A 25,995-nucleotide genomic window follows, 5' to 3' on the forward strand; every position below is an offset into this window, starting at 1 on the left:
TCAGAATATCATTCACAATGCATCCTCAAAAATATTCATCATTCTATAATGCATTGCAGCCCCAGATAAAAATGTACTATGTACCTGGGCTTTCGTCAGTCGGCATTAGGTATATGTCTCCTGTCATATGTAGAGACCCTTCTCGGAATCAAAGTCCATAAACTAATGTGAGTGTTTGAGTGCCTGATTGGTTTTAAGGATTGATTTCTACTTTGCTGAAAAGCTCCTTAATTAAGTTCTAAACAATTTCACCATAGAAGTCTTAAATGAGGAAAAAAAGGAATGTGACTTTCAGTAATTATTCTCTTGCCTGTAACCCTAACATTGGAACCAATTACATTATTTGTAAAATGAATTCACACTGCAAACCATCAAATGAGAATGATAGTTACTAGAGAACACAATTAGACTTCATGTCTGAAACTTACAGTATTAGGTCTCTAAGTGAAAGGGAGGAAACAGCAACGAAGGAATTTGCTTTTACTATGGTAAATAAAATCCTAAAAATAAATTGGAAAGGCTATTACATACAGGAATTGACCATGAGACATGAAGCTCAAAAACTAGCGGATAAATTTTGATTTGTTTTACCCATAAATAACTACAGGTCACTTTGAAGTGTGTGATAGTGATAATTTTTTTTGAATAGATTATATTATAGTCACTGTTACAGATTCAATACTGTTAGCAGGAGTGAATGGGAAGACAGAAAGAAAATATCCTGGTATGATTGGGCTAGGGGATGAGATGATAGCAGGGGGGGAAAGGTCAGTCCTCAGACATGCCCTAGAGAATCCATCTATCAATGAATGAGATGTTGATCACAGATCCAACAGGAAGGATAAGTTACAGATGGCTGTTTGGAGGGCTTGTTTTTGCATGTCTTCAGAGAAACTGCTATTAAGTCTTTATAGAAAGATAGTCTGATCTACTGCATTGCATCTTCATGCCAGAAAGCATCAAGACTTACTAGTGCTTACCTGTGTCTTTTCTGTGGGAGCTTCTTACTGTTCAACCAGATCTGCAAATATTCCTGCTAATTAAACTGATTTCATCCATTGCCCAAAGTATGAGCTTGGACAAATGAATTTCAGGGTACATTTGTACTGCTCATGAGAATCCCCCAAAACCAAATGGATTTCATGGGGGCCATTTCCATAGGGGAGAGGACAGAACAGGCACTTTGCGGCACCAATTCACTCATCTGAAGGCCTGAGCTATTTGTGGATCCAACATATGCTCCACTTGACCACCCAGGTTTATATTCGTTCCAGTGAATTTATTGTCATTTGGTCCAACAGGCCGGCTGCGCACTGCACAATTTGACTAGATATATTCAGTGCCATTTTGGAATACAGAGTAATTTACCTAGTAAAAGCAACACATTTGAATGATAAGAAACTTGGGGCAGGGACTGTATCTTCACTGCATCTCCATATATTACCTTGCTTGTCGGGGTGTCAGGCTCTCTTTCTTAGCCAGAGAAAAAACATCATCTCATATATTTTATTTCTTTTTCCTTCTCATTTAAGCAGCTTAAAGAGAAGAAACTGGTATTACAGACCCTGTGCAAGACTAGCTCTTTTCAAAACTTTCAGTACTTCTTGTAATCTTATTTTAAAAATATTTGAGCCTTTTCCACACCTTTTTGAAGCCTGTCTCATCACTTTGTTTTTCTTTGTTTTAGCTGTAGTAGGCAGAATACAAAATCACCTACATTTTAAGGAAAAGAGCTAGAGTCTGAATTATCCAAGAATTCAACAGGCGAGTCCAAAGCCTGGCCTCAAACTTTCTTCAATGTGGTCATCAAACTTTCAGAGTAACAAAAATGATAGTAGAAATAATTGTACATATATTTTACACAGCACTTTCCAGACAGATCTCAGGCTTCTTATGAAACAGGTTATCTTTACCATTATATCATTTTACAAATAAAGAAATGAAGGCAAAGAGAAATTTAGCGAGTTCTGAAAAGAGCAGGGAGGAGGCTGAATCAGCACTTACAAATATATGTTTAATTAGCACATCTAACTCTTTATAAGCCCATTGAAACAAGAGGAAAGATGCCAGACATCTGAATTAAGCCTAAATTTGATTTACCTGTATAAACTCTAGGTTCTTGATAACTATGATAGTGCTGAGGGAACGACGATAAACATGAAAGAATAAACCTATTACAAACTATTGTGCTATGTCCATAGGTTTACATAAAGGAAAACTGAATCAGTAGACCACTACACAGCGACTTTGAAGTGCTGTACCAGAGAACAAGTTCGTGGCTAAAAAGACTCATTTTAATATGTACTTGAGATAAATGTAGAGTTGTTTATAGCTACCTCTCACTGCACTTCAGGTTAAAAACTATGGTCGGGGCAAATAGTGAAAAATAATATGTGCATGAAGGATATTAAAAGCAGCTATAAACAGAAGCCTCATCAAATATCTCAAGGAAGTAAATATTGCTTTTTCTAATAGGATGTAATAGCTATCCGTAAAAAGCATTTTAAGTTTTTTTTTTATTATTATTATTCAGTCAGGACCCAAATATTGTTTCTCTTGTATTTGCTTAAAGTAGACTGATCTCTTCTGGAGTAGGAGAGTTAAAGGTGACGATGAATCTAGCAATAACACTATAACAAAATGCCTCCTCAAAGTAAAGGAGATTTAATAAATGACATTTCCTTGCAGTATTTGTCAATAAAAAAAGGCCACAAAGGACTTCTGTAATCACCTGATCAAAACTTTTCAATAACACAAGATAGAGGACATCCTGATTTGTTATCTTTTAACAGATAAATGGATAAAATCAAGCTACTTTGACAAGATCTATTTTACATAAACCACATTAAATGAAATTAATTACATTATAATTCGTTAATATTTTATGGAGTCCTGTATCAGTATTTTCCCTGGCACTAATGTCAGGATGACAGATTTTCTTGTTTATTGTCTTTAAATACTAGCATGGTATTATTTAGCTTCTAGCTTGATGCATTTTCCCTTAGTGCTCTGAGATTTATTAAAAATCAACATTAATGATTACGAGAGTTTATGGCCATCTCTTTCCTAAACGTTGGTCACCTGAACGTGCTGATACAAAAATATTTAGCTCTAGATTATGTTTTTTAATATCGTTCTTAGATATTGGTAGAGTGGTACTTCACAATCATCATAAACATCGTAGATGTGACTAAATCATCTGGCTTTGCCCCAAGTATAGAACAGAAATCTGTATTGAATAGTCCTTTTTACATCACTGCTAACAAGTCACTCATTTCTATTTTTAGCAGAAGATTCTTTATGTCCTCAACAAACTTTCAGAAACTTTCTTGCCCTCACTTCTCATAACTACAGATTTTCCTTTTGCCCTTTTGTGTTGAGTTTGCGTGGCAAAGTTTTGGTAGTGGGGGGACTACAGGGGTGGCTTCTGTGAGAAGCTGTTATAAACTTCCCCTATGTCCAATAGAGCCAATACCAGCTGTCTCCAAGATGGACCCACCGCTGGCCAAGGTCGAGCCCATCAGCAACGGTGGTAACGCCTCTGGGGTAACATATTGAAGAAGGGGAAAAAAACCAAACTGCGCAACTGCAGCTGAAGAAAGGAGTGAGAATATGCGAGAGAAAAACTCTGCAGACACCCAGGTCAGTGAAGAAGGAGGGGGAGGAGGTGCTCCAGGTGCCAGAGAAGAGATTCCCCTGCAGCCCGTGGTGAAGACCATGGTGAGGCAGGCTGTCCCCCTGCAGCCCATGGAGATTAATGGTGGAGCAGATATCCACCTGCAGCTCATGGAGGATCCCATGCTGGAGCAGGTGGATGCACCTAAAGGAGGCTGTGACCCCACGGGAAGCCTGCGCTGGAGCAGGGTCCCAGCAGGACCTGTGGGCACGCTGGAGCAGGTTTGCTGGCAGGACTTGTGACCCCGTGGGGGACCCACACTGGAGCAGTCTGTTCCTGAAGGACTGCACCCTGTGGAAGGGACCCACGCTGGAGCAGTTTGTGAATAACTGCAGCCCGTGGGAAGAACTCAGCTGGAGAAGTTCATGGAAGACTGTCTCCCGTGGGAGGGACCCCACGCTGGAGCAGGGGAAGAGTGTGAGGAGTCCTCCCCCGGAGGAGGAAGGAGCGGCAGAGATAACATATGATAAACGGACCACAAACACCATTCCCCGTCCCCCTACACTGCTGGCAGAGAGGAGGTAGAGAAAATCAGGAGCGAAGTTAAGCCCAGGAAGAAGGAAGGGGTGGGGGTAAGGTGTTTTAAGATTTGGTTTTATTTCTTATTATCCTACTCTGATTTGATTGGTAATAAAATAAACTAATTTCCCCAAGTTGAGCTTGTTTTGCCCATGACAGTAACTGGTGAGTGATCTCTCCCTGTCCTTATCTCGACCCACGAGCTTTTCGTCATATGTTCTCTCCCCTGTTCAGCTGAGGAGGAGAGCGATAGAGTGGCTTTGGTGGGCACCTGGTGTTCCAGCTGGGGTCAACCCACCACACCTTTTTACTTCCTCCATCACTTTTTTCCAATTTCTTCACTTCTGATTTATGATCTTTACCATCCATTTTTCCTTTCTCTTCTTTATCATAAATACAAATCACAGAGAATTGACTTTCCTTCTAAATGAGATTAGCTGCTTATAACCTATTTGGTCTTTTTCAGTTGTGGGATTTGGGTTCTTAAACCATCTGCCAAGTGCTCTTTAAAATTTCCTAGGTCTCTCTCACATCTTTCCATTTGAATTCCTCCTCCCAGTCCATTTGGCAAGCTCATTCACCTTTATGAAACTAGATTCCTTAAAGAAGTGTATGTTACAGTTTGTTTTTTATACAAATATATGCAAATATTTTATTTGCATTTACTAAATACAATCCCTTGGCTTTTTTAATTTCCTGTATGTCTGTATTGATCATCACAATGCTAATAACATATAGATTAAAGATCAGCTTTTTGGAGACCCATAATGTGGATGAAGTATTTTTTGTGCTGTTCTTGACAGAAGGGAGGCCCACAGAGGCAGCAAATTCAGATAGATAATCTGTTAATTTTAATTTCTTCATACATGGGATTGGAGTAGCAGTTTATGTTCCAGTCTGTGGTTTATTTACAGGAGGAGATGAACAGATGTCCCATTTTTTTCCAGGGTAATTCACTCCTGCAATAGCCTGGTTTAGCCTTTGATTATCTGAGACAATCTTCTGAGAACACATCTCAGTAAATTATACTGATTAAAAAAAGGTTATTTTGATTACATATTTTTTCTTTTATTTAATTCTTTTCCAGATTTGCCTCACAATTATGTGTTGTCTCCTTTGACTTTAGTGTCCTTTCTTCCCTCTACTTGACTTATCCATCTCACTTCCCAGTTCAGCAGCATTTCCCTCTGAAATAACAAAAGCAATAAAGTTCTTCCTAAGCAAATTCAGTGTGTCATGGAAAAAGATGACCAAACTGTGCAGAGTGAATGATGTCCTAATTTTCCAGTTTATAAAGGCAAAGATATTTTGGCCTATCTAGCACCCTTTTTATTGCCACGTGCTTAAAATATTATTTATTTGCAATTTGTTATTTGTGCTTGGTCCGCTTGAAGATACTGTTCTTGCAACCTGCAGTGCCTGAGGCTTTCGCTAAGAGAGGGAGCTAAAAGCAAGCACATGGTCAAGACATGCAGTTCAGCCCACTGGTGCGTAACATATCACTGAGCTGCAGCTTGACACCCTTCAATTGTGATTCCATAATTTAAAATTAATTTAATACTGTTCTAGAAACTGCTCCCTGGAAAGAGGGTGGAAATGATGATCTCTGATAAGAGCAATCCCAATCTACTTCTCTTATCCCCTTGTATGTTGTGGAGCTATGGGATGTAACATTTAATGTCCCCCTCTCCCTTCTTACCCATGCTCCAGACTATGTCTCTTCATGTTCACTCTTATATCAAATGATGCTATAAACACACATCTGGTTTTTCATGTAGACATGGACATTTTTAATATTATAAAGCTGATCTATCACTCACTGCTTCTGAAATACTTTATGTGACTTCTCAAATTCTTTGCCTGTCACTTGACAGGCAAAGTCAACCTTTTACAAACAACCTTTTAAGCAAGCTTTACTCTACTACTCCCTCCCAGGAAAGTTTTATTCCTGTAAAATTTGAAATTGATCTTTTATTTATACCGTGGCTTCTTATTGTAGTAATCCATACTTTTCTACATCCCTGAATTTTAATTATTTCTTGCAAAAAAAGAAAGACTGTAAGTTTATGTACTCAAATGGAACAACAATCCTCTTAAAATATGCACCAACATGGATACAATATGGTGATAGTGTCTTTATATTCTTTAGACTAGGTGAGTTAAAACGATACTGTAAATTATTCTGGAGACAAGGAGAAGTAGGGCAACTTATCATTTTAATTTCTGAAAAAATATTCCATTATTTTTCCAGGTATTATTGATTTAGCTTTTATAAAGACCTTGTGCAAAAATAAATAAAGAATTATATAAAAAATTGTGTTCATTTCCTAGAAATAATAGAAAATTGCTATAACAATTATTGTACACTTCTCAGATGCTCCATGTTCAGATTTTTTAGGCTATGACTTGCTGTTTTGCATGGTTACAGGACCAATTTATGATTATTTTCAAATTGTAGGCCAGAATCTTCTTTTTCTTTTCTAACCAAGCAAAGGTTTATGCTGTGCTAAATTTCAAAATGGGAAGGAAATCAGAATCTGATGTGGGCTATTGAGAGTCATAAATATGTCAATGAATTGAATGTTTGGTGTAATCCAGGCTCAAATGATATAAAAGTAATGCAGAACTCAGAAAAGATGGTCATTAGGAGCTGATTAGAAGAATGAATTTTGCTTTGAAGTAAAGAACAAGGTGAGGTTAATCTGAATATTCTGGGTTCCTTTTAAAAGGAAAAAATTACATTGTACCTTTTAGGCATTAGTTTTTTATACAAATATTGGTAACTATCTGATTTAATAAATTGTATTGTTTTACTCCTAGGCATGATATTACTTTACCCAATAATTTCTCAACTAATTATGATTTGCTATTCACACAATCAGATCCTTATCTAAGACTGGAGATCCAGGGCAGGTTCAGAATACAAGCAATAGGTTATATTGCTTCTGCTGGATATCATTTATTACCTTGCTGAATCCCACAGATCCTAAACGGAAAGTGTAAATACAGAGCAACAGAATGTGACTGCACTTGCTCTTTTAAACATCAGTATTTAAGTGTCTATTTTGAAGGAAGCAGTGCTAAGAATCCATCAACATGCTAAGGGCTGAAAACAAACAGAGAAATGCTAACTACAAGCAGAAAGGGTTCCAGGGGATTTCTGTCAATTTCTCTATACTACACACTTGTTTAAAGAACCAGAATTTCTGCTCTGCAGGAAATTTTGACATTTGGGATTTCCTTACTTTTTAGTCATACTGGGAGAAGTAAAATTTTGAAAAGTTATTAAAAAAATGAAAATTTCAAGTGATTCCAAGTGACTTGATATAAATGCATCTAAATAGCAATGAAACATAATGCCTTAAAATTATAATTTTCATCATTTCTTTGTCTCAAGAATAGTAAGTATAATGTGTGCATATGTTACAATTAATATTTTAAAAGTTTTGTAAAAGTATTTTTTAAAAATAACACTCTTAAAGCAAAGTATTTCAATCTTTATGAAACGTTTCAACCTGATGGAAACTAAATGATGTAGAACTTTCAAATGAAAAATGGTTTTGATCTTCTCACATTCCTGCAAAACCATCCTTTTCTAAAAATAGCATTTTCTGATAAAAAAGTGTTTAGTTAGTTTTCAGGAAAGATTTGGTTTTTACTGTCCCATCACCTGTGATAATATATTTGTTTGGTATTCACATGAATGTCATCTAGATATTCCCTTGCAATTTAATCTGAGAAGGTGCTTAAAGAACCCTCATCTTTTTAATGGCTCCTGGTAGAGCCTAATTATTATGAAATTGCAAAAGCTGTGAAATGATAATTAGTCTGGGTTACCTCCTTTATTTTTCCCTTAGAGACATGTTAAAAGATGTTAATTAATGCTTTTAACTAAGTAAGGGTAACAAATGACTAATCTCACCATTTTTATTGCTGTCTTGGTGATTCATAGATAGTTTCTGGTTTGTTTTTAAATATTTGTTTCTGCTATAAATGCCCCTTAAAGACATACAAGGCACATTGTACATTTCCTCGAACACAAACATAGTTAATTAGCATGACTTTAAAGCTTTACAGGAATCAATTGCTCAGCTACATTCTTGTACATTAATTACTACGTGGAAGGTGCAGATGGTCAAAAATGAACAGAATTGTAATCGATGCAGATTCTAGACAGATGTTTGTAGGGCCAGATATACTTTGTGGATGCCAATGGGGTTAGAAGAATTATTATTATATAACTAAGAAAAGGTGATGGGTGATAGTAGTAGTCTCTCTTATGAGAGGTACAGAGGCACCCATTTGCCAACCTGAAGCACTCTCTAGAGAGGTGAGCTGTTTACCTTGGCCTCGTATCAGGGATGTCACCGAGAGACTACCAAGTCTTGTACAGTCCACTGACTATTATCCGCTGCTGTTGTTTCATGTGTGCACCATGATACAGACAGGAGCAATCTGAGGAGCATCAGGAAGGATTACAGAGCCCTGGGAGCAGCGGTAAGGGACTCTGGAGCTCAGGTAGTCTTTTCATCAATCCTCCCGGTCAAAGGGAAGGGGTTTGAAAGGGCCAGTCAAATCTGGCGAATCAACAAATGTTACAGGACTGGTACCACAGCCAGAGATTCGGCTACTTAGGCCATGGGATTCGCTTTGAGAAACTTGGTCTACTGGGGGTTGATGGGGTCCATCTGTCAGAAAAGGGGAAGAACATCTTTGGGCATAGGCTTGCCAAGCTGGTGAAGAGGGCTTTAAACTAAAGTTGCCAGGGGAGGGAAACCTCAATCCATCTGTCGTGGTCTAACCTGGCAGGCAGCCAAATACCACGCAGCCGCTCACTCACTCCCCCCACCCCCCAGTGGGACAAGGAGAGAATCGGAAGGGTAAGAGTGAGAAAAACTCGTGGGTTGAGATAAAGACAGTTTAATAGAACAGAAAAGGGAAAATAATAATAATAATGATAGAATATACAAAATGAGTGATGCACAATGCAATTGCTCACCACCCGCGCTGACCGATAACCAAGTAGCAATTGGTACTTCCTGGATCACTTCATATACTGAGCATGATGTCACATGGTATGGAATACCCCATTAGCCAGCTGGGCTGGCTGTCCTGATTATGTTCCCTCCCATCTTGTGTACCTAGCTCAGTCAGTAGGCACGGGAGCTGTCCTTGGACTAGGAGGGCACTTAGCAACAACTGAAAACATCAGTGTGTTATCAACATTCTCCTCATACTAAATCCAAAACACAGCACTAGGAAGAAATTTAACCCTATCCCAGCCGAAACCAGGACACCATCTCACTCCTACCAGTTTGATGCCAGTGCCAGCAATGGATGCCCAGAGCCTGGAGAAGGAACACAGGTCAGCAGGAGATCACCTGAAGAGCAGCAGCAAGGAACTCCAGCCACTCCACATAGTAAGTCAGCTTCATCAGGGACCTGACTTAAATGCCTCTATGCAAACACATAGCATGGGGAATAAACAAGAGGAGTTAGAGACGTGCGCATGCCTGCAGGGCTATGATCTTATTGGCATCACGGAGACATGGTGGGATGGCTGCTATGACTGGAGTGTTGGAATGGAAGGATACAGGCTCTTTAGGAAGGACAGGCAGGGGATACGAGGAGGGGATGTCGCCCTCTATGTCAATGATCAGCTGGAGTGCATGGAGCTCCACCTGCAGATGGATGAGAAGCTGACCGAGAGCTTATGGGTCAGGATTGAAGGGAGGGCAGGGGCAGATGACATTATAGTGGGGGTCTGCTACAGGCCACCCAACCAGGAAGACTGAGCGAATGAGGCCCTCTATAGACAGATAGGAGCAGCCTCACATTCACAAGCTCTGGTCCTCATGGGGGACTTCAACCACCCCAATGTCTGTTGGAGGGACAACACAACAATCCGAGAGGTTCCTGGAATGCATCGATGATAACTTCCTTCTCCAAATGAAAGGGAAGCCAACAAGGAGAGATGCTGTGCTGGACCTTGTTCTCACCAACAAGGAGGGGCTGGTGGGGAATGTGAAGCTCAAGGGCAGCCTTAGCTGCAGTGACCATGAAATAGTGGAGTTCACGATCCCGTTGTGCACCGAGGAGGGCACACAGCAAGCTCACTACACTGGACTTCAGGAGAGCAGATTTTGGCCTCTTCAGGGATCTGCTTGGTAGAGTGCCATGGGCTAAAGCCCTGGAGGGAAGAGGGGCCCAAGAAAGCTGGTTAATATTCAAGGATCACCTCCTCCAAGCTCAGGAGTGATGCATCCCAACAAAGAGGAAGTCAGGCAAAAATGCCAGGAGGCTTGAATGGGTGAACAAGGAGCTCCTGGATAAACTCAGACACAAAAAGGAAGCCTACAGAAGGTGGAAGCAAGGACAGGCAGCCTGGGAGGAATACAGAGAAATTGTCTGAGCAGCCAGGGATCAGGTTAGAAAAGCTAAAGCCCTGATAGAATTAAATCTCACCAGGGACGTCAAGGGCAACAAGAAAAGCTTCTATAGGTACATCGATGATAAAAGGAAGACTAGGGAAAATGTGGGCCCTCTCTGGAAAGAAATGGGAGACCTGGGATATGGAGAAGGCTGAGATACTCAATGACTTTTTTGCCTCAGTCTTCACCAACAAGTGCTCAAGCCTCACCACCCAAGCTGCAGAAGGCAAAGGCAGGGATTGGGAGAATGAAGAACCGCCCACTATAGGAGAAGATCAGGTCTGAGACCATCTAAGGAACCTGAAGGTGCACAAGTCCATGGGACCTGATGAGATACATCCGCGGGTCCTGAGGGAACTGGCGGATGAAGTTGCTAAGTCACTATCCATCATATTTGAGAAGTTGTGGCAGTCCGGTGAAGTTCCCACTGACTGGAAAAGGGGAAACAAAACCCCTATTTTTAAAAAGGGAAAAAAGGAAGACCCAGGGAACTACAGGCCAGTCAGTCGCACCTCTGTGCCCGGCAAGATCATGGAGCAGATCCTGCTGGAAACTATGCTAAGGCACATGGAAAATAAGGAGGTGATTGGTGACAGCCAACATGGTTTCATTAAGGGCAAATCATGCCTGACAAATTTAGTGGCCTTCTACAATGGGGTTACAGCATTGGTGAATAAGGGAAGAGCAACTGATGTCATCTACCTGGACTTGTGCAAAGCATTTGACACTGTCCTGCACGACATCCTTGTGTCTAAATTGGAGACACATGGATTTGACAGATGGACCACTTGGTGGATAAGGACTTGGCTGGATCATCGCACTCAAAGAGTTGTGGTCAACGGCTCAATGTCCAAGTGGAGACCAGTGACGGGTGGCGAGACACTGGAACAGGTTGCCCAGGGAAGTTGTGGATGCCCCATCCCTGGAAGTGTTGAAGGCCAGGTTGGATGGCGCTTTGAGCAACCTGGTCTAGTGGAAGGTGTCCCTGTCCATGACAGAGGGGTTGGAACTAGATGATCTTCAAAGTTGCTTCCAACCTAAACTGTTCTATGATTCTATGATTCTATGATTATTTTTCCAGAGCAGGGAAAGAAATGAGCAAGAGAGCACTGTTCAAAAGTTATGCAGAAGCTGACAGAAACATAATTTTTCTGTGAACATTTAAGGGTACAACATTCTGCTAGTGAAGCTAATTGCCCAGTATTTCCAAAAAGCTGACGGTGGCACAGAATTGCCCCAGGTAAGATATGTACATATATGTAACCTGCACAACAGGTTCTTTAATCTGGCTGAGTAGTACCTTGTTTTACAAGTCATTCCACAAATATGAATTAAAGTACTTGTGGACAGACAGTAATCAAAGACAATCATAGCATCTAGCAGTGCTTTGTCCCTATCACCTCACTATTTGAAGCAAGACTTGTAGAGCCTGACCTTAAGATGACACCAGTTATTCCAGATCTACTGATTTAACCACAAAAAAAAAAAAAAGTGCAAAGTATGTGGCCTATAAGCAACATTACCTGATGTTTGCCAAAGCTGGCACATGAAGTATAATGTACGTCTGTGTTCAGTCTTGCTTAGTTCTTATTCATTCATGGTGAATAGACATTTTTGCATGAACGGTAACATTTTACATAGAAGTAGGTAGAAAACATGCTGTATATTCTGCTTCTTCTGTCCTTATTGCTGGCGTTTAAAAAGTGGAAAAGACATCTGAATATAGACATTTAAAAAAAGGACAGCAACGCCCAATGTAATTTATCTTGTTCATTAAACAATACAGGCACAACTCCAGCCTGACTGCCCTAAAGGTTAACTGAAAACGGGAATAATAATTTAAACATAAATATTTAGGTTCTCTGTATCTATCCCATTTTCTTAAGTAATATCCTATGTACCGCATGTATTAGCATTTCAGAACTAAGAACCAAAGAGGAATATGTTGATTTTAATCACTCCTTTTTACACAGTATGAAAAGAAGTATGACTGGCTCAAAAACTTTTTATTTGAATGGAACGTTTCAGAAAGTCTTTTGTTTCAAAATTTATTGAATTTACATTGTAATTGCCATGTTAAATCAGTCATAACAGAATGTTTTAATTAATTTGTTTGTGAGAATTTTTGCCTTATCCATATTTGAAATGGAAGCGAAGTTTGAAACAATGGAAAATTATTTGAACCAGAGATGCTGAGTTTCAACCAGATTTACTGCACCTTTTGTCTAAATATAACTAAATAAGAATATGTTTCTTCATGTTCTGGGTGGGGAATTATTGTACAAAATTAAACTCTAAACTAATATTTTGGGGCAGAATGCCATATGTGTCTGTGGTTTGGCATCATCTTTTTTTACAAATCTAATCCTTCAAATTCCTTGCTTATTTGAATAAGCCATCCATTACACTGCATCAACTATTCCTCCTGCTTGAAAAATTAGTTGTAAAAATTTAGTAATTAAAAAGTGTACCCTCTGAGAAGAATGGAAAGGACAATAACACAGGCATTAACGAAGAACACTTCCTCTAACTGACATTCTGGTTATTGCTATGTCTTAAATACCAAAATCTGATAATACACTTCTGTAATTCCTTATATAATGAAATACTTAAGAAATATCTTACAGTCATTGGACCATCATTAACAACTATGAAATTAGGTGTCCCATGGGTTTTTTTCCAATTTAAAGAGGGTTAAATTGGTAATTTACATGTTAATTAGCATTCATTCTAAAGAACACCAAATGTAATTCCATAGCATCTAGCATTTAACAATTTGCTTATTAAGACATTAAATTTAAAAGAAGCTCTACATTATTTGCAAGAAGTTTTTTTGAGGGCTAATGATGAAAGGAATCTAATTTTTCTAAGCAACATGCAATTTAAAAAGGATGAATACTGCCGATTTATTTACTTTATCACTGAGTGATAAGAAAGCAGCAAAGCATTGGCAGGGCAGCAGGTTCAGCAGTTCTTAATAAGGCCCACTGACCTGCACAGATTTGTAAGTTTAAAATAAAGAATTGTTTCTGGTGACATTTCTTTGGAATGTGTTGCCTCGAGTCACGCCCAGTGACCGGAGTGTGCTCAGTGGTATTTGATAATGTTGCTTCTGCTGCTCCGGAGCTACTCTGGTACATGCACTTGCTGTAGTGTGCAATTGAAGCATCTCTGTGTAGCATAGCTATAAATACAAGCCTCCCCTCATAACATTTAAGAAAATATTGCATGATATTATAAACTAAGCTTTCACTTTAAGATCATTTCAAACTGGCAAAATAAATGTTCTTAGTACGGTGATGCAACAGAATTATCATATTGTCTACATTCTGCTTTTGCTGTACACTACGCCTTTGCTTAAATGCTGATGTCATCCTGTATTGCTTTATGTTACCTTTATTTACATCCGTTTCTATGATGTGACACAACCTGATTGTCTGTTTCACTGCACTGCTACTTCAGCATTTTAAAGATGCTGGACTGGAAGTACTTTGACGCACAACAGCTGTGATGCAAACATGCTGTTAGAAAGGCAGGATTTCTCTATTTCTAAATAACAGAAAGAAAGGTTCAGGCCAAGGAAATAGAGTATTTTGGTCTTATATTATCTATCAGTAGTAAAAGATGGAATTGTACATGCACAATAACATTATACATTTAATTCTTTGCTTTTTTCCCAGACCCCAGCCATTTTTTATGTTGTGTAAGTTCTTTGTACTATTTTCAATACAACATTTTGTGCCAATATAATATCTGTGGTATTCTTGTTAAGAGAATTAGAGTTATGAGAAGTGATTTTCACATAGCCTACCTGGTTGATTCACTCAGTTCCTCAGCTCTAAGTGAAATGGCTTAGACATTGGTGACTCTAAGTGGCTGACATTGACAGTCTCCTCCTGTGCTTTATCCTGATATTCCCCCTTATTTATGGATTATTTCTCCAGGTCCTTCCTCTTGTAACTCCTTTTTCTCCCTTTCTTCTACACACCTTTCATTGTCTTCTAATTTCAGAGTGATGCTTCCATGCCTTTCTGTTCTTGCAATTTCTGGCTCTCTCTGTCCATTACACCTATTCCCATAATTACTTCCTAACTCCATTTCTTCTCCTTCTGTTTCCCCCTCATTTCACATCATCAGTTCTTTTGTAGCCAACAGCTTCATCCCCTGCACAAGATGGATTCATTCCTCAAGTACAGTCCATCTTCAGTACTGAGTCAGGGAGTTTTTCTTAGGGAAAACAACATGCAACCTGCGACTTCAGATTTTATTAAAGAGCAGATATAGAAAAGCATCAGATTATGTTGTCCAAACAGTATTGATTCTGGTGCCTTATCACTTCCTTATTCTAGACTTTGCAAATACTGTATATTTTTACTGTAATTTACTAAAGCTTGGGATCCAGGAAGAAAATTTCAGCCCAATCTCTGAAACAGAAACCTGGGTCTTAAAATACAAAATGTTTGGAAACCTTAATTATAAGCATCACAGCCAGTTCTGTATCTAACAATCCAGTAGAAACCAAGGGGTAATCTAGTTTGTAATCAAAATTAATTTATGAACAAAAGGGATGAATAAAAGGAATTAATTCACAGGAACAAATTCTGAAAGAATGAGAAGAACTTTTAAAGTTAATTATGGGAAAGGCAGTGTGAGAAAATGAAAACTAATCAGCAAGAAATTATCAAAAACCTGCTCTTTGGGAACAGTTACAGTCAGAGTGGAAGTAATTTTTGGGAGTATGAACAAGAACACACACTGCAAAATCAATGTATGATGAAAAGCTACAACAGAAATTAGAGAATGTCATAGGCATAAGCAACAATAAGAAAATCACTGGTTTCAGAATGAGCAAGAGAACAGTGTGTCTTTAAGGCAAGAAGATACTGAAATGATAGGATAGACTATAGAAATTAATTCTTTCTTTTAGCTTTCGTTTTCACATGAAAGAAAACAAGACTTATGCCAGAAATGTAAAGAGTATACTGCTTCCAAGGGAAAAGAATGATGTGCTTAAAAGGAAAGAGCAGGGAAAATTGAATCAGTATGTGTATTGTAGAATAATGAATAAAATAACAGTTAAGAATTCCTCATCATCAAACCCCCCAAAATTCAAAACAAAATAAATATTGTGATGAAGCAGAACTGTCTGACAAAGGGTATACAGGCACAGAAGGTCATTCTAAATAATTGTCTAATGTGACAGTTGAAACATAAACTGGTAATAGATTTGCCTGAAGCTAAAATAAACGGGTATTTCACTGAAATTAAAGAATAATTTGTGGAAAAATCTGAGAAACTGTTGACCATATTGAATCATACTTTCAGTATTTTGATTTATGTGTCAGAAGCATCCAACTAGAGATACTTATGGTAAATGTTCTTAAGATGGAAAAAATAAATAGTAAGTAATAACCTTCATCTCTAAAACCCCTCTTTTGTAAAACATCTGAGCATTCTTCTTTTTATGCATTTGAACATTTTCTTTTTTTTTTTTTGTGGGGCTGCTTATACGCATACATCTTAGAAAGTTCACAATTGTTTTCAGGACTGGGCCTAATTTTACACCCTCCAAATTTTACACACATAACAATTTGTGTATGTGATGATAGTTGTTTTTGAGCATAGCAATCTATTGGTACATAAAAATAGGAGGACGATAACTACCACACGTACAAAATTCCTTTATCACTTCAAGTCCACCTATAAACCAGCTGTTTGAGGGAATCTAACATCATATTACAGTTTCTTTTGCTTGACTCTTTTTCTTTTATCTTTAATACAGTTCTGGTTCTGGCTTTCTTACTAGGGATGCAATGAATGTGAAAATTTTATTAAAAGTATGCACATATTTCTTAACAAGCATCAAACCAAGGTGATTTCTGTGAGGTTACAGGAGCAGAATGCTGATGGCTTCAGACCGCACCTCTTGATAACTGAGAGCAAGAAATGCTGAGGTCTTTTGCCATTCAGGTTATTTTCGGAGCCAGCCACAGAGAGTACAGACCTCACATGCAAAACCTGGCCCTTATAAAGCAGGCCCTTCTTAATGGCCAGTGTCCTGATGCAGAGAAACAGAAGCAGGGGCTGCAGGGAAGGACGTTAGCCTTGTCCACGTGGGAGTACAAGAGGGACAGTGGGTCCACTTATATATCAAGGGACAAAAGCAGAGACTACACCAGCACACATAGTAGTGGACCTTCATGCTGGTGTAGCCCTTTCTGTTTGATTAGTGGGTTCTTACAGCTAAATATATGATACTTTGTCCAGAAGAAGGTTTCTTGGTGTTGCTGTGTTTGCCTAATTTCCCAGATCCCAAGGTGAAATCTCTCAGGTATTGCCAAACCAGTTTCCTTTCCTCCAAATGAAAACTGTTTGGGTAATAGGAGAGGTGTACCTTAGAGCCAAAATAGGGGACTTTTACTCCAATAAACATGCAGATGCTGGAAAAAACACCCTAAAGATGAACAAACAAGATCTTAGCATTACACTCGTTCCTGGTGCTTCCTCTGTGTTCACTTATCTGTGCATTTTCTAGGTGGTAGAGGCAACGTTAGCTAAAAGGTAAGCATATTTGTTAGCTTTGATGTTTAACAGGAGCTAAATCTCTGCCTGAATTAGAGTTTAAATCCACAAGCACCATAAAGGCTTAACGGCAAGTGCCCACAGCTGTACATACTAAATCAGACTTTCATGCAAAAAATACACCCGAGTGCTAGTATGCATGGATTTAAATACTAAGATGCAAGTATGTGCATGTGAACTAGTGTAGACTGAAAGTTGTGTTCACCTACTTATACAGTGCTGCCTGCTTCAAGAACACTAAAATTTAGATTTTTTTTTTTCATGTGAGAGAATGTGATGTATTTAACTGTATGGCTAAATTTTGACAACAAAACTAAAAGACCTGTTTTGTCATCAGAAACCCCAAGATGGCAATACAGTCTTGTTTTTCTTTGCTGCTTATTTCTATTATTATTATTATCATCACAATTATTATATGGCAGTACATGGAACAGATTTGTGATTTTCTCCTTTGCTGACATCTAAAAGCCTTGCTGATTGCTAAGGATTATTTATACAAAAATTGAAAGCTCCAGCTACTTCGACATTAACTGGATGGATGAACACTATGCATGACCTGGAGGTATTAAAAGATTCCATTTAATAACGTCAAACAAATAGACATCTCTGTTCAAATTTGGCTTCCTTTTATAGATGCATGTGACTTAACAACCCTGTTAAAAATCTATACTTCCATATTATATTCAGCTTAGCATGTAACATACATCCACATATATTACGTTTTCAGTCAGCAGCCTTATTTATTATTTATATACTGATCACTTTTGAATGAATTCACACCAAGACCCTTATCCTTTTCAGTGTTCAGATAGTTTTGACAATGCCAAGGTAATCAGTTCTGATGTAGTTAACTTTTGTTGCAGAGAACACAGCAAGCGAGTGATAGCAAGCATCGTTCACCTTGATGCTTAATGAGAGATACTGCAGATTTATCAAATGTGTCACTGCCTGTGACTCCTGCCCAGGACTTTATAAAGTCATAGATTCCATAGCAAAGGAAAAACACAAAGGAAAAAAGCTGCTGATTTCAAGTGGGTTAGCTGGTATGTGCTGGGCCAATGAGACATGTATGCACAGGGCTGTACAATGATGAAAGATTAGGTGCTCTCAGGAAAGTCATCCACACTCCCGCCCCAGCCTTGTTAAGTATCAGGCTTAACAACAGAGAGCTCAGGTAAAGCTGAGTGGGAGCGCAGCCTTCCACTCAAACAGATTTTCTGAGTTCACTTTATCCAGCCTTGCACTGAAAGAAATTAATTTCCAATAACAGGTAATATCAATGAAAAATTATTATAGAGCGGTGCATCAGGAAAGGTGTTGGCAACATTAATTAAGATTAATGCTGTCAAGACAACCAAAAAAATAAGAGCTGCTTAATACTCAGACAATATTACTCAAAAATACATAAATCATATTGGACCCCTCCAGGTCATTACAGTGTTAGAACATAATGAAGATATAGGCAGGGGAGATCTTTGCATGTTCTGTCAAAGTTTTCTTTGTATGCATATGTGTGTATGTATGTACATGTACATACGTAGTATTTTTAAATATGTAAGTATGAATGTATGTAGCATGCAGAGAGAGAGAGAAAGTCTCTCTGAGGATACTGCTTTAGAATAACCTAACAGAGCAGAAAGACCAGTTATGCAAACAAGGCCAGATTGTCATCATAACATTTTGCAGTCCTCTGAGGACAGGGAAGGCAATGGCTGGTGTGCCAACTGCTAGGTCAAAGACTCAGTACTTTCTGCCTTAACAATTGGTTGAAATCGTAGATAAGAAAATGGATCACAAAATTAATTTTATAAAACCATAATATTGGGAGATTAGAGTCATAATTCTTTGAATAAAATCTGTTTCCTCTGGAAGAGAGACAAAAGACTTATAACAAAGTATTCCATGCAGTATCTTTTTTCTGCCTTTATATCTTCTCTAAACAGCATTGCCACTTTAATACAAATTTCGAAGTAGTAGCATTTAAATAGGAAATCACATGGGAGGACTACACTGTATTGTTACCGAGATGTAAAGAGTTCCTCATTTTAATTTACTCTCCATTAGAAGAATAATGCTTAGAATCTATCCATGTGGATGACGAAAGGTACCCTCAAATTTCTGCTGGGAAACAGAAAACATACCTTAGGAGAAAGAAGCTTTTCTGGTGGCTACTATCCCTCCTAGAACAAACGTTTTGAAACTAAGCTAACTAAAACCACAGGAAACCATAAATTAACTTGTTTTCTTTGAAGATTACTCTGATAAAAATATGAAGAATAAAAGCTCTGCTGTGACCGATGATAAAAGTCAGAGAAAAGGGAGCGTCTACACTATTCCTGGAGGCAAACTAATGTTGTTCCCAGACTTGGCTGAGCAGTCAAGAAGTGAGAGGGGAGAAGAGACTGAATTACCCTGTCACATCAGGAGGGTAGCTAGCTAATCGTGTGCTAACGGAGCTTCCGAACTATATCTGAACAGGCAGGATGGAGTGAGCTTGTACTGCCAGTTGATATTTTGTATGTGTTGTACATTTCCATGCAGACTCTTAGTTCCCAGTACTATGTCTGGCACTAAATTTACCTAAAAATTAAAAAGAGTTTTATTGCTTAAACATTCTCTTTTGTAACAGAAAGCTGCCAAAACCTCCCCTGCCCAACAACCCAATCATAGATGGTGCATCAAGCAGGTTGTTTTATTTTGCAGAAGCTGCTCTTTGCAGGGGGAGTGTGTGAAGATGGAAGGGCACAAATGGATCCATTTGAGTTCAAATGCATTTCTGACAAGTGAAAAAAAAACAGCTGAAGGGTGAAAAAAAATCTTTGTGCAGCAAATGGTGATTTAGAGGGATTAGGGTCACATGTTTAGGATCTGGAAAAGCATTTGTTTTGTATTATTATAAACATTTTTATGGATTAATTAATGGAATGGTGATGTGAGGAATTGCTTTTCTTTTAATACATAAATACATTAGATGAATCTAGCTCTGGTTTGGGAGTGATGGGCCAAAAGAGTCCCATTAATACCCATGGATAGCTGACTCTGGGCTGCTTGAATTCAGCAGGATGGTTCAGCATGATGGGTGGGCAGACGCTAGGCAGTTCGTTAATGCAGTGCTGTGATAGATGCACACAGAAAATTCCAGGCTGATTTACGTCCTCTGTAATACTGCAAAATACAGTAAGATTGCTTGCAGGGAGAGTGAGGAGTTCTGCCTTTAGCGCTGTTTGTTTTACTTAATGTTTATTATTTCTAGTCCTCTGTCAGAAATACCGGCAGCTTCTAAATGATTCATATATTTGCAAGGTAGCTCCTGACCCCCGTGCACCCAGAAGTGTGGTCACCCAGAACACGTTAATACCCTGGCAACCTGAATGCACACAATACATGAGAACTTGAACTGTGTAATGCGTGTAAGCGCTAGTAGAAAAACAGGAGAAAAAGGTATAGCTATGGAATCCTGTTATAAGTTCTAACTTCTTACATCTTAGATTAGCAGATATGATCTGTTCATCAAAGGTTCAGAAATGCTCATTCCTGAACTTTGCAATTTTCTTCAAATTCTGAAGTGTTTATGTGAATTAATTGCATTTTCTTTCCATAATGCCAACTGAAATATGGATTTTGCTAAAATTGAGGAAAACTAGGATGCAGGAAGCAGACATAGAAGGATAGTTGGTATACATGGGTACGATATACCTACCACGTACAGATCTGATAAAGTTGATACAAAACCAATGACAAACAATTATCATCTATTATCTTTTCCCAGGAATCCAATATCTTTTTGTTCGAAAGTAGCAGTTATTTTATATTATGTTCCGCATGCAAGGCAAAATGTATTCCTGAGAAATATTATGAGACATAGATTGCAATGTCAGAAACATATGCTTTTTTAAAAAAATAAACTGCTTTTCTGCCCTTGAAACAGCATGATCAGCATGGTCATATGCCTTCTGCATCCAAAAGAGGGACCTGGATATTTGAGGAAGTGATCCTTCCCCCTCCCTCTAGTTTATAAGCAATTCCACATTTAAATATATCAAATTCAGTGTGAGTACTGGTATTGAGCACCTATCGAAAACTACAGACAGTGATCTTTCAGTCAAAGGGGCTTAAAAGAAATTGTGGTGAAGATTAAAACAATGAATATTTTACATTCTATTTTAAGGAAAAACAGCATGTTGAAGTTGAAAACATCAAATGTTAAATTGCCTTCTACTTGAGTGAATTTAAAAACCTCCCACAATCAATGAGGAAGGAAGATGGACTACTGTAACATGCATAGACATTTGTCAGGTTTACCTGCTTGTGAGCATGGTCGTAAGAATTGATGTGGTTGTCAAATTCCTGGTGTTTGTGGTACTGTTTGTCACATAGTTCACAGTAGAAGTTAGCCTTCACATCCTCCAGAGCCTTGGCTGCAGCTTTCTCCTTCTCAGCATAGTCCTGCAAAGGCAGAAGCAAAGGAAGACATTTTGCTACAGATCGTGAGCTCATGCTTCAGCAGCTATTTTTGTCATCCACATTAAAAACACTAGACTGACTAGGACTGCTAGATCACCAGGTTACATCCTAGTATCAAAGTACACAGTAAGGAGGTTTTGGTCTTAAGTTGGCTTTAATAAAATAGTCTTATTTCTTGAATAATTATTCTTACTACTTGTTGTAGATACTGTAGTAAGAAAAGTAGAGAGGAATGGGGTGTAGAGGAATACCGTCAGGATACTGCCTAGCTCCTGGGCAGGAGAGCTGAGCAGTGAAGAAGACATAAGCCACCAGGTGGGTGTATGCAGGGTTAGTCTGTTAACTGTTACAGCACTGTCCCAGTTTGCACCAACGCATGTCTGCTCTTTCAGGTATTATTGCTCAGAAGAAAGAAACTAGTTTTAGTCTGATACTAAGGCAGATTTTCTTTTGTGTTCTGCTTTCTACGTTCTATGAAATATTCAGCAAGGCCAGGCAGCAGCTGGCTATGGCTGGCTGAGATTTCCCCGGAGCAGGAGCCTTTTCCTTGCCACCATGTTCCTTGCCCAAGTCTGCTTGAAGGGACATGCTATCCAGCCCACCCAAACTGAATGTAACTGTCACCCACCCAGCACAGACCACAATCACTGACAAGAGCACTAGCTGATGTCCAGGCTCAGGCAAACACAGCTGAAAACAGGGAAAACACAATTAGTTCCTACATAGTCTCCTTCTATGTCTTCCTAATGACTCAGGTGGGTGCTCTGGAGAGTCAAGTTTGATTTCAATATATAATATTAGGTAAAAGAAAAAACTTAAAACATAGGAGCCAAAAATTACTGAGCTCCAAATAATGCACTTAAACAAGAGGCCTGATATTCAAAATTGGCAGCAGCCTTTGCCAACCTTATTTCTTTTACAAGGCCTTCATTATATTGTTATTGTTATGACACTTTCTTAACCATTTTACATTAGAGTTTAAAGAGCAAACTTCTGACATGGAAAACATGAACAAAAAAGTTGGTAAAAGCAATTCGTTTTATATTTGTTGATATTACTTGAGTGTATGTAATATATTGCAAGGGATTGCGGTAATTCATCATTTGCTGTATCATTTTACTCACCTAAAGAAATGGGCACTTTCTGCCACCAGGCTTTCCATGCTATGCAGTCAGTGCTGTCTGCTGTCTACATACTTTCACCACCCTTTGTGTGACAAACTCAGAGTACACCAAATCCAGGAGATACTGCACGTCTGGGACACCCTGCTCTTAGCACGTCACACTGCCCAGCATTGCTCCAGGGACCATGCAAGGGTGGAGGTAAGCCTTTGGGCACAGCAGATGAACACAAATGCACATTTTGAACCTTTCAGAGGGAGAAGGACTTTCTTACTGAGTATCACATGTTCCAAGTCTGAGACTTGACCGAGCAGCAGGCGTGCTGGTTGTCAATGTGGCACACTGAGCTTCGGACAGCTCTGTGCTATGAGTCCTTCTGCTCTGCCCTGGTCTTTACGCCATCAGGTTGGTGACAGTTGGTGACACAGTAGTTTAGTGGCTGCCATTGCTATTGAAATTAACTTCACCTAAATTAGACTGTCTAGAAGCTAGGTGTATGGTCTAAGGCAGTATCCTAAGCTTCCTCTGTAAGAAATAATAGAAAAATGATAGCCACTGCCAAATGGTGATTAATCCCAGCTATTTCAAAAACCTATTTTAGGATGAGGTGAAACTCTCCAGAGGTGCTCTCTCTCTCCGTTGACCACTGCAAGGTTCTAAATTACTCACCTGGCCTACATCCTTAATTCTTAGATTGCTGAACTCAGGGATAATGAATTCTATATTATATTTCTTTATATTCAATTCTAAATCTCCCCATGAAACTTGCGTCAACTGACCTGCTTGAAGACAGGAGGTCAAAGAGGAATTTTGTGCCTGGAATTTTGATTTTACATCTTAGAGATGATGCCAATGACATGTCAGTCCCTCTCCAGGGCAAACATCCAAATAAACCTCTTTCCTGCATGCACATGGGTCAGGTGGGTTGGTGTACTGTGGTATACTCAGATTGGCCAATTGTGAAAACAGGTAGCCTGAGCTGACATTTTTCCACTTGAGAAGCTGCTCAGTAATGGTAGTTAATACTTGAGTGCATCCGGGGGAAATATTTTCACAATCAAATAGTTAAATAGCTTTCATTAGTTATTTAAATCTACAAAGCCCATTAAAAAGTGATACTTTTCAGCTTATGATTCAGACCCATTGTTTTGCTAGCATTAATTATTCACTGGGCCTTTGGTATAATTAAAATGCATAAATTAGAATGTGGATGCAATAGCATTAATTATGCAGAGATGTCTTCCCTGGAAGTCAAGTGTTGGAGGGAACATATTTTTATTCTAAACTGGTAAAAATGCAAGTTTTGCACTCACTGGCAGCTAGCCAAAGCACTATTGTTTTTTTGGTTGTTTTGTTTTTTTTTTTCCCGGGTCTGAACTGTCAATTAAATGTTTACAGCCTGCTCCATCTTTGCTTCTGCTGAAGGAGAAGACCAATTGTTTGGGGTGAACACACGACATTACTCTCTGTGAAGCACAACTGAAACTGCTGCTTGTGAGCATTCCAAACTGCCAACTTTATCTTTCTCAGCAGAAATTAATACAGTTCCCTTAGCATAAAGATGTTTTAAAATAGCAACAAGGCAGCTCCCAGGTGCATCCTAAGATAATCACAACTACCTCCATTGCCTTATTGCTTAATTATGCTTGTCTACCATGGCAAAAGATATAATTTCCTGCTTGCTTATCGATCAGATGCAGGGAAATTGAATGCTACATCACATACTTTAGAAAGGTCATGGATTTTCCTTTCTCTACAAAGGCATAAGAACTTCTAGCGCTACAGTAAATTGTGCATAGTCAAATGAATTTTCACATCCAGACTGCTAATATCATCTCTCTAGGACTATAGAGACCAGTGGTCAATTCTGGCATAATAAATGCGATCAAGTGAAACAAAATTTATAGAATTACATCTGTAGGAAACATATGTGATCATGAACACCTGACAACACCAATGCAGACACAGGAAAGCAGCAAAGATACAGCAATGTATTTTGAACTGGGGACCACCAAAGGTAACGAATATATGTGTCACAGTCTCATAAACTTTATTCTGGATCATAATCTACTTACTAATGACATATAGCTTGGGTAAACATCTGTATACTTAGAAGATAACAAAAGTTAGCAGTTCTGTCTTTGAGCCATGGACAACAGTAAGTGCAAGCTGATGTCAGGGATGATGCAGTCGTTCTAGGTAAGAACTCCTAGAAACCATGGGTTAACCACTTTCTATGTTGCTGGATGCAGATAGTATACTGTGTAAGGATAAATGAGTGCAGAATATACCTGAATGCATTTTTTTCCTAGAAGCCTGCAAAATGGTTCCATATTATAGATTGTGATTACATTCACATCAGTTTGGCCCACAGAGGCACATAACTGTAATAAATGTTTATATATTGGATTAGTTTTAAAAGAATACTTCTATTGCGCGTTAGGCTGGAAGTGCTTTCACTTAGCAGCTACTTTGGCAATATGCTTCTTATTGTGAAAATGCAATTAATGGTATCTGACATTTCATTTTCTAATATAGGGAAAATCAATGAAAAATCCCATGTAACTGAGTTTTCTAGAATGTTGCCACTGACATCTAGTCAATTAGAAATCATTTATTAAATCCAGAGTCTGTAAGAGATATTTAATAGACTGCATGGCCATTAAAGTATGCTGATCTAGACAAAACAATACCGCATTGCCTGCCTCAGTAACTGATAGTAAATATATCTTCTATGTTCAAATCGACTAAGGTGAAAAGTAGGTCACTTGATACAGTAAAACTTTCAGAGGCAGTTTTCTACAAAACCATGGATTTCTACAAATATAGTGGAGTAAATGCATAGTGCTTGTAAATAGAACAGGAGAAAAATATAACATTGTTAGACCACTTTTGGTCACCTGTTTCTAAATTGGAATGCAAAATTAGTGACAGAACAGCTAACTCACATTAATGCAGAGCTCAGTAAGTGACAGACTGCTCCCTCTTTGGGGACATAAGCAATCATCAGAGTTGTTAGAGTTTGATAACTTAAGTATAATTCTGTGAACCAGATTAGATATGAGTGCAAGTATTAAATACTGATGCAACTACTGAGGTTCCTCTTGGGGATTTTCAGACTAGAGGTTAAAGAAGGACAAATATAAATACATGAATAAGCTACAGAATTATATTCTACATCTAAGAATTTTAAGTACATTTT

At 38.6% G+C, this 25,995-nt stretch overlaps 1 protein-coding gene across 1 annotated transcript in view; it reads right to left on the reverse strand.

The window, feature by feature from the left end:
• ZNF804B (zinc finger protein 804B) overlaps positions 1-25,995 on the reverse strand; it is a 246,530-nt gene that overhangs the window by 10,940 nt on the left and 209,595 nt on the right. Inside the window, exon 2 of the mRNA XM_075140790.1 lies at positions 21,511-21,654. Coding sequence (XP_074996891.1) covers positions 21,511-21,654 — 144 coding nt within the window. The remainder of the gene's footprint in view (positions 1-21,510; positions 21,655-25,995) is intronic.

Source organism: Calonectris borealis, chromosome 2 (genome assembly GCF_964195595.1).
Source record: "Calonectris borealis chromosome 2, bCalBor7.hap1.2, whole genome shotgun sequence".
NCBI classification, from domain to species: domain Eukaryota; kingdom Metazoa; phylum Chordata; class Aves; order Procellariiformes; family Procellariidae; genus Calonectris; species Calonectris borealis.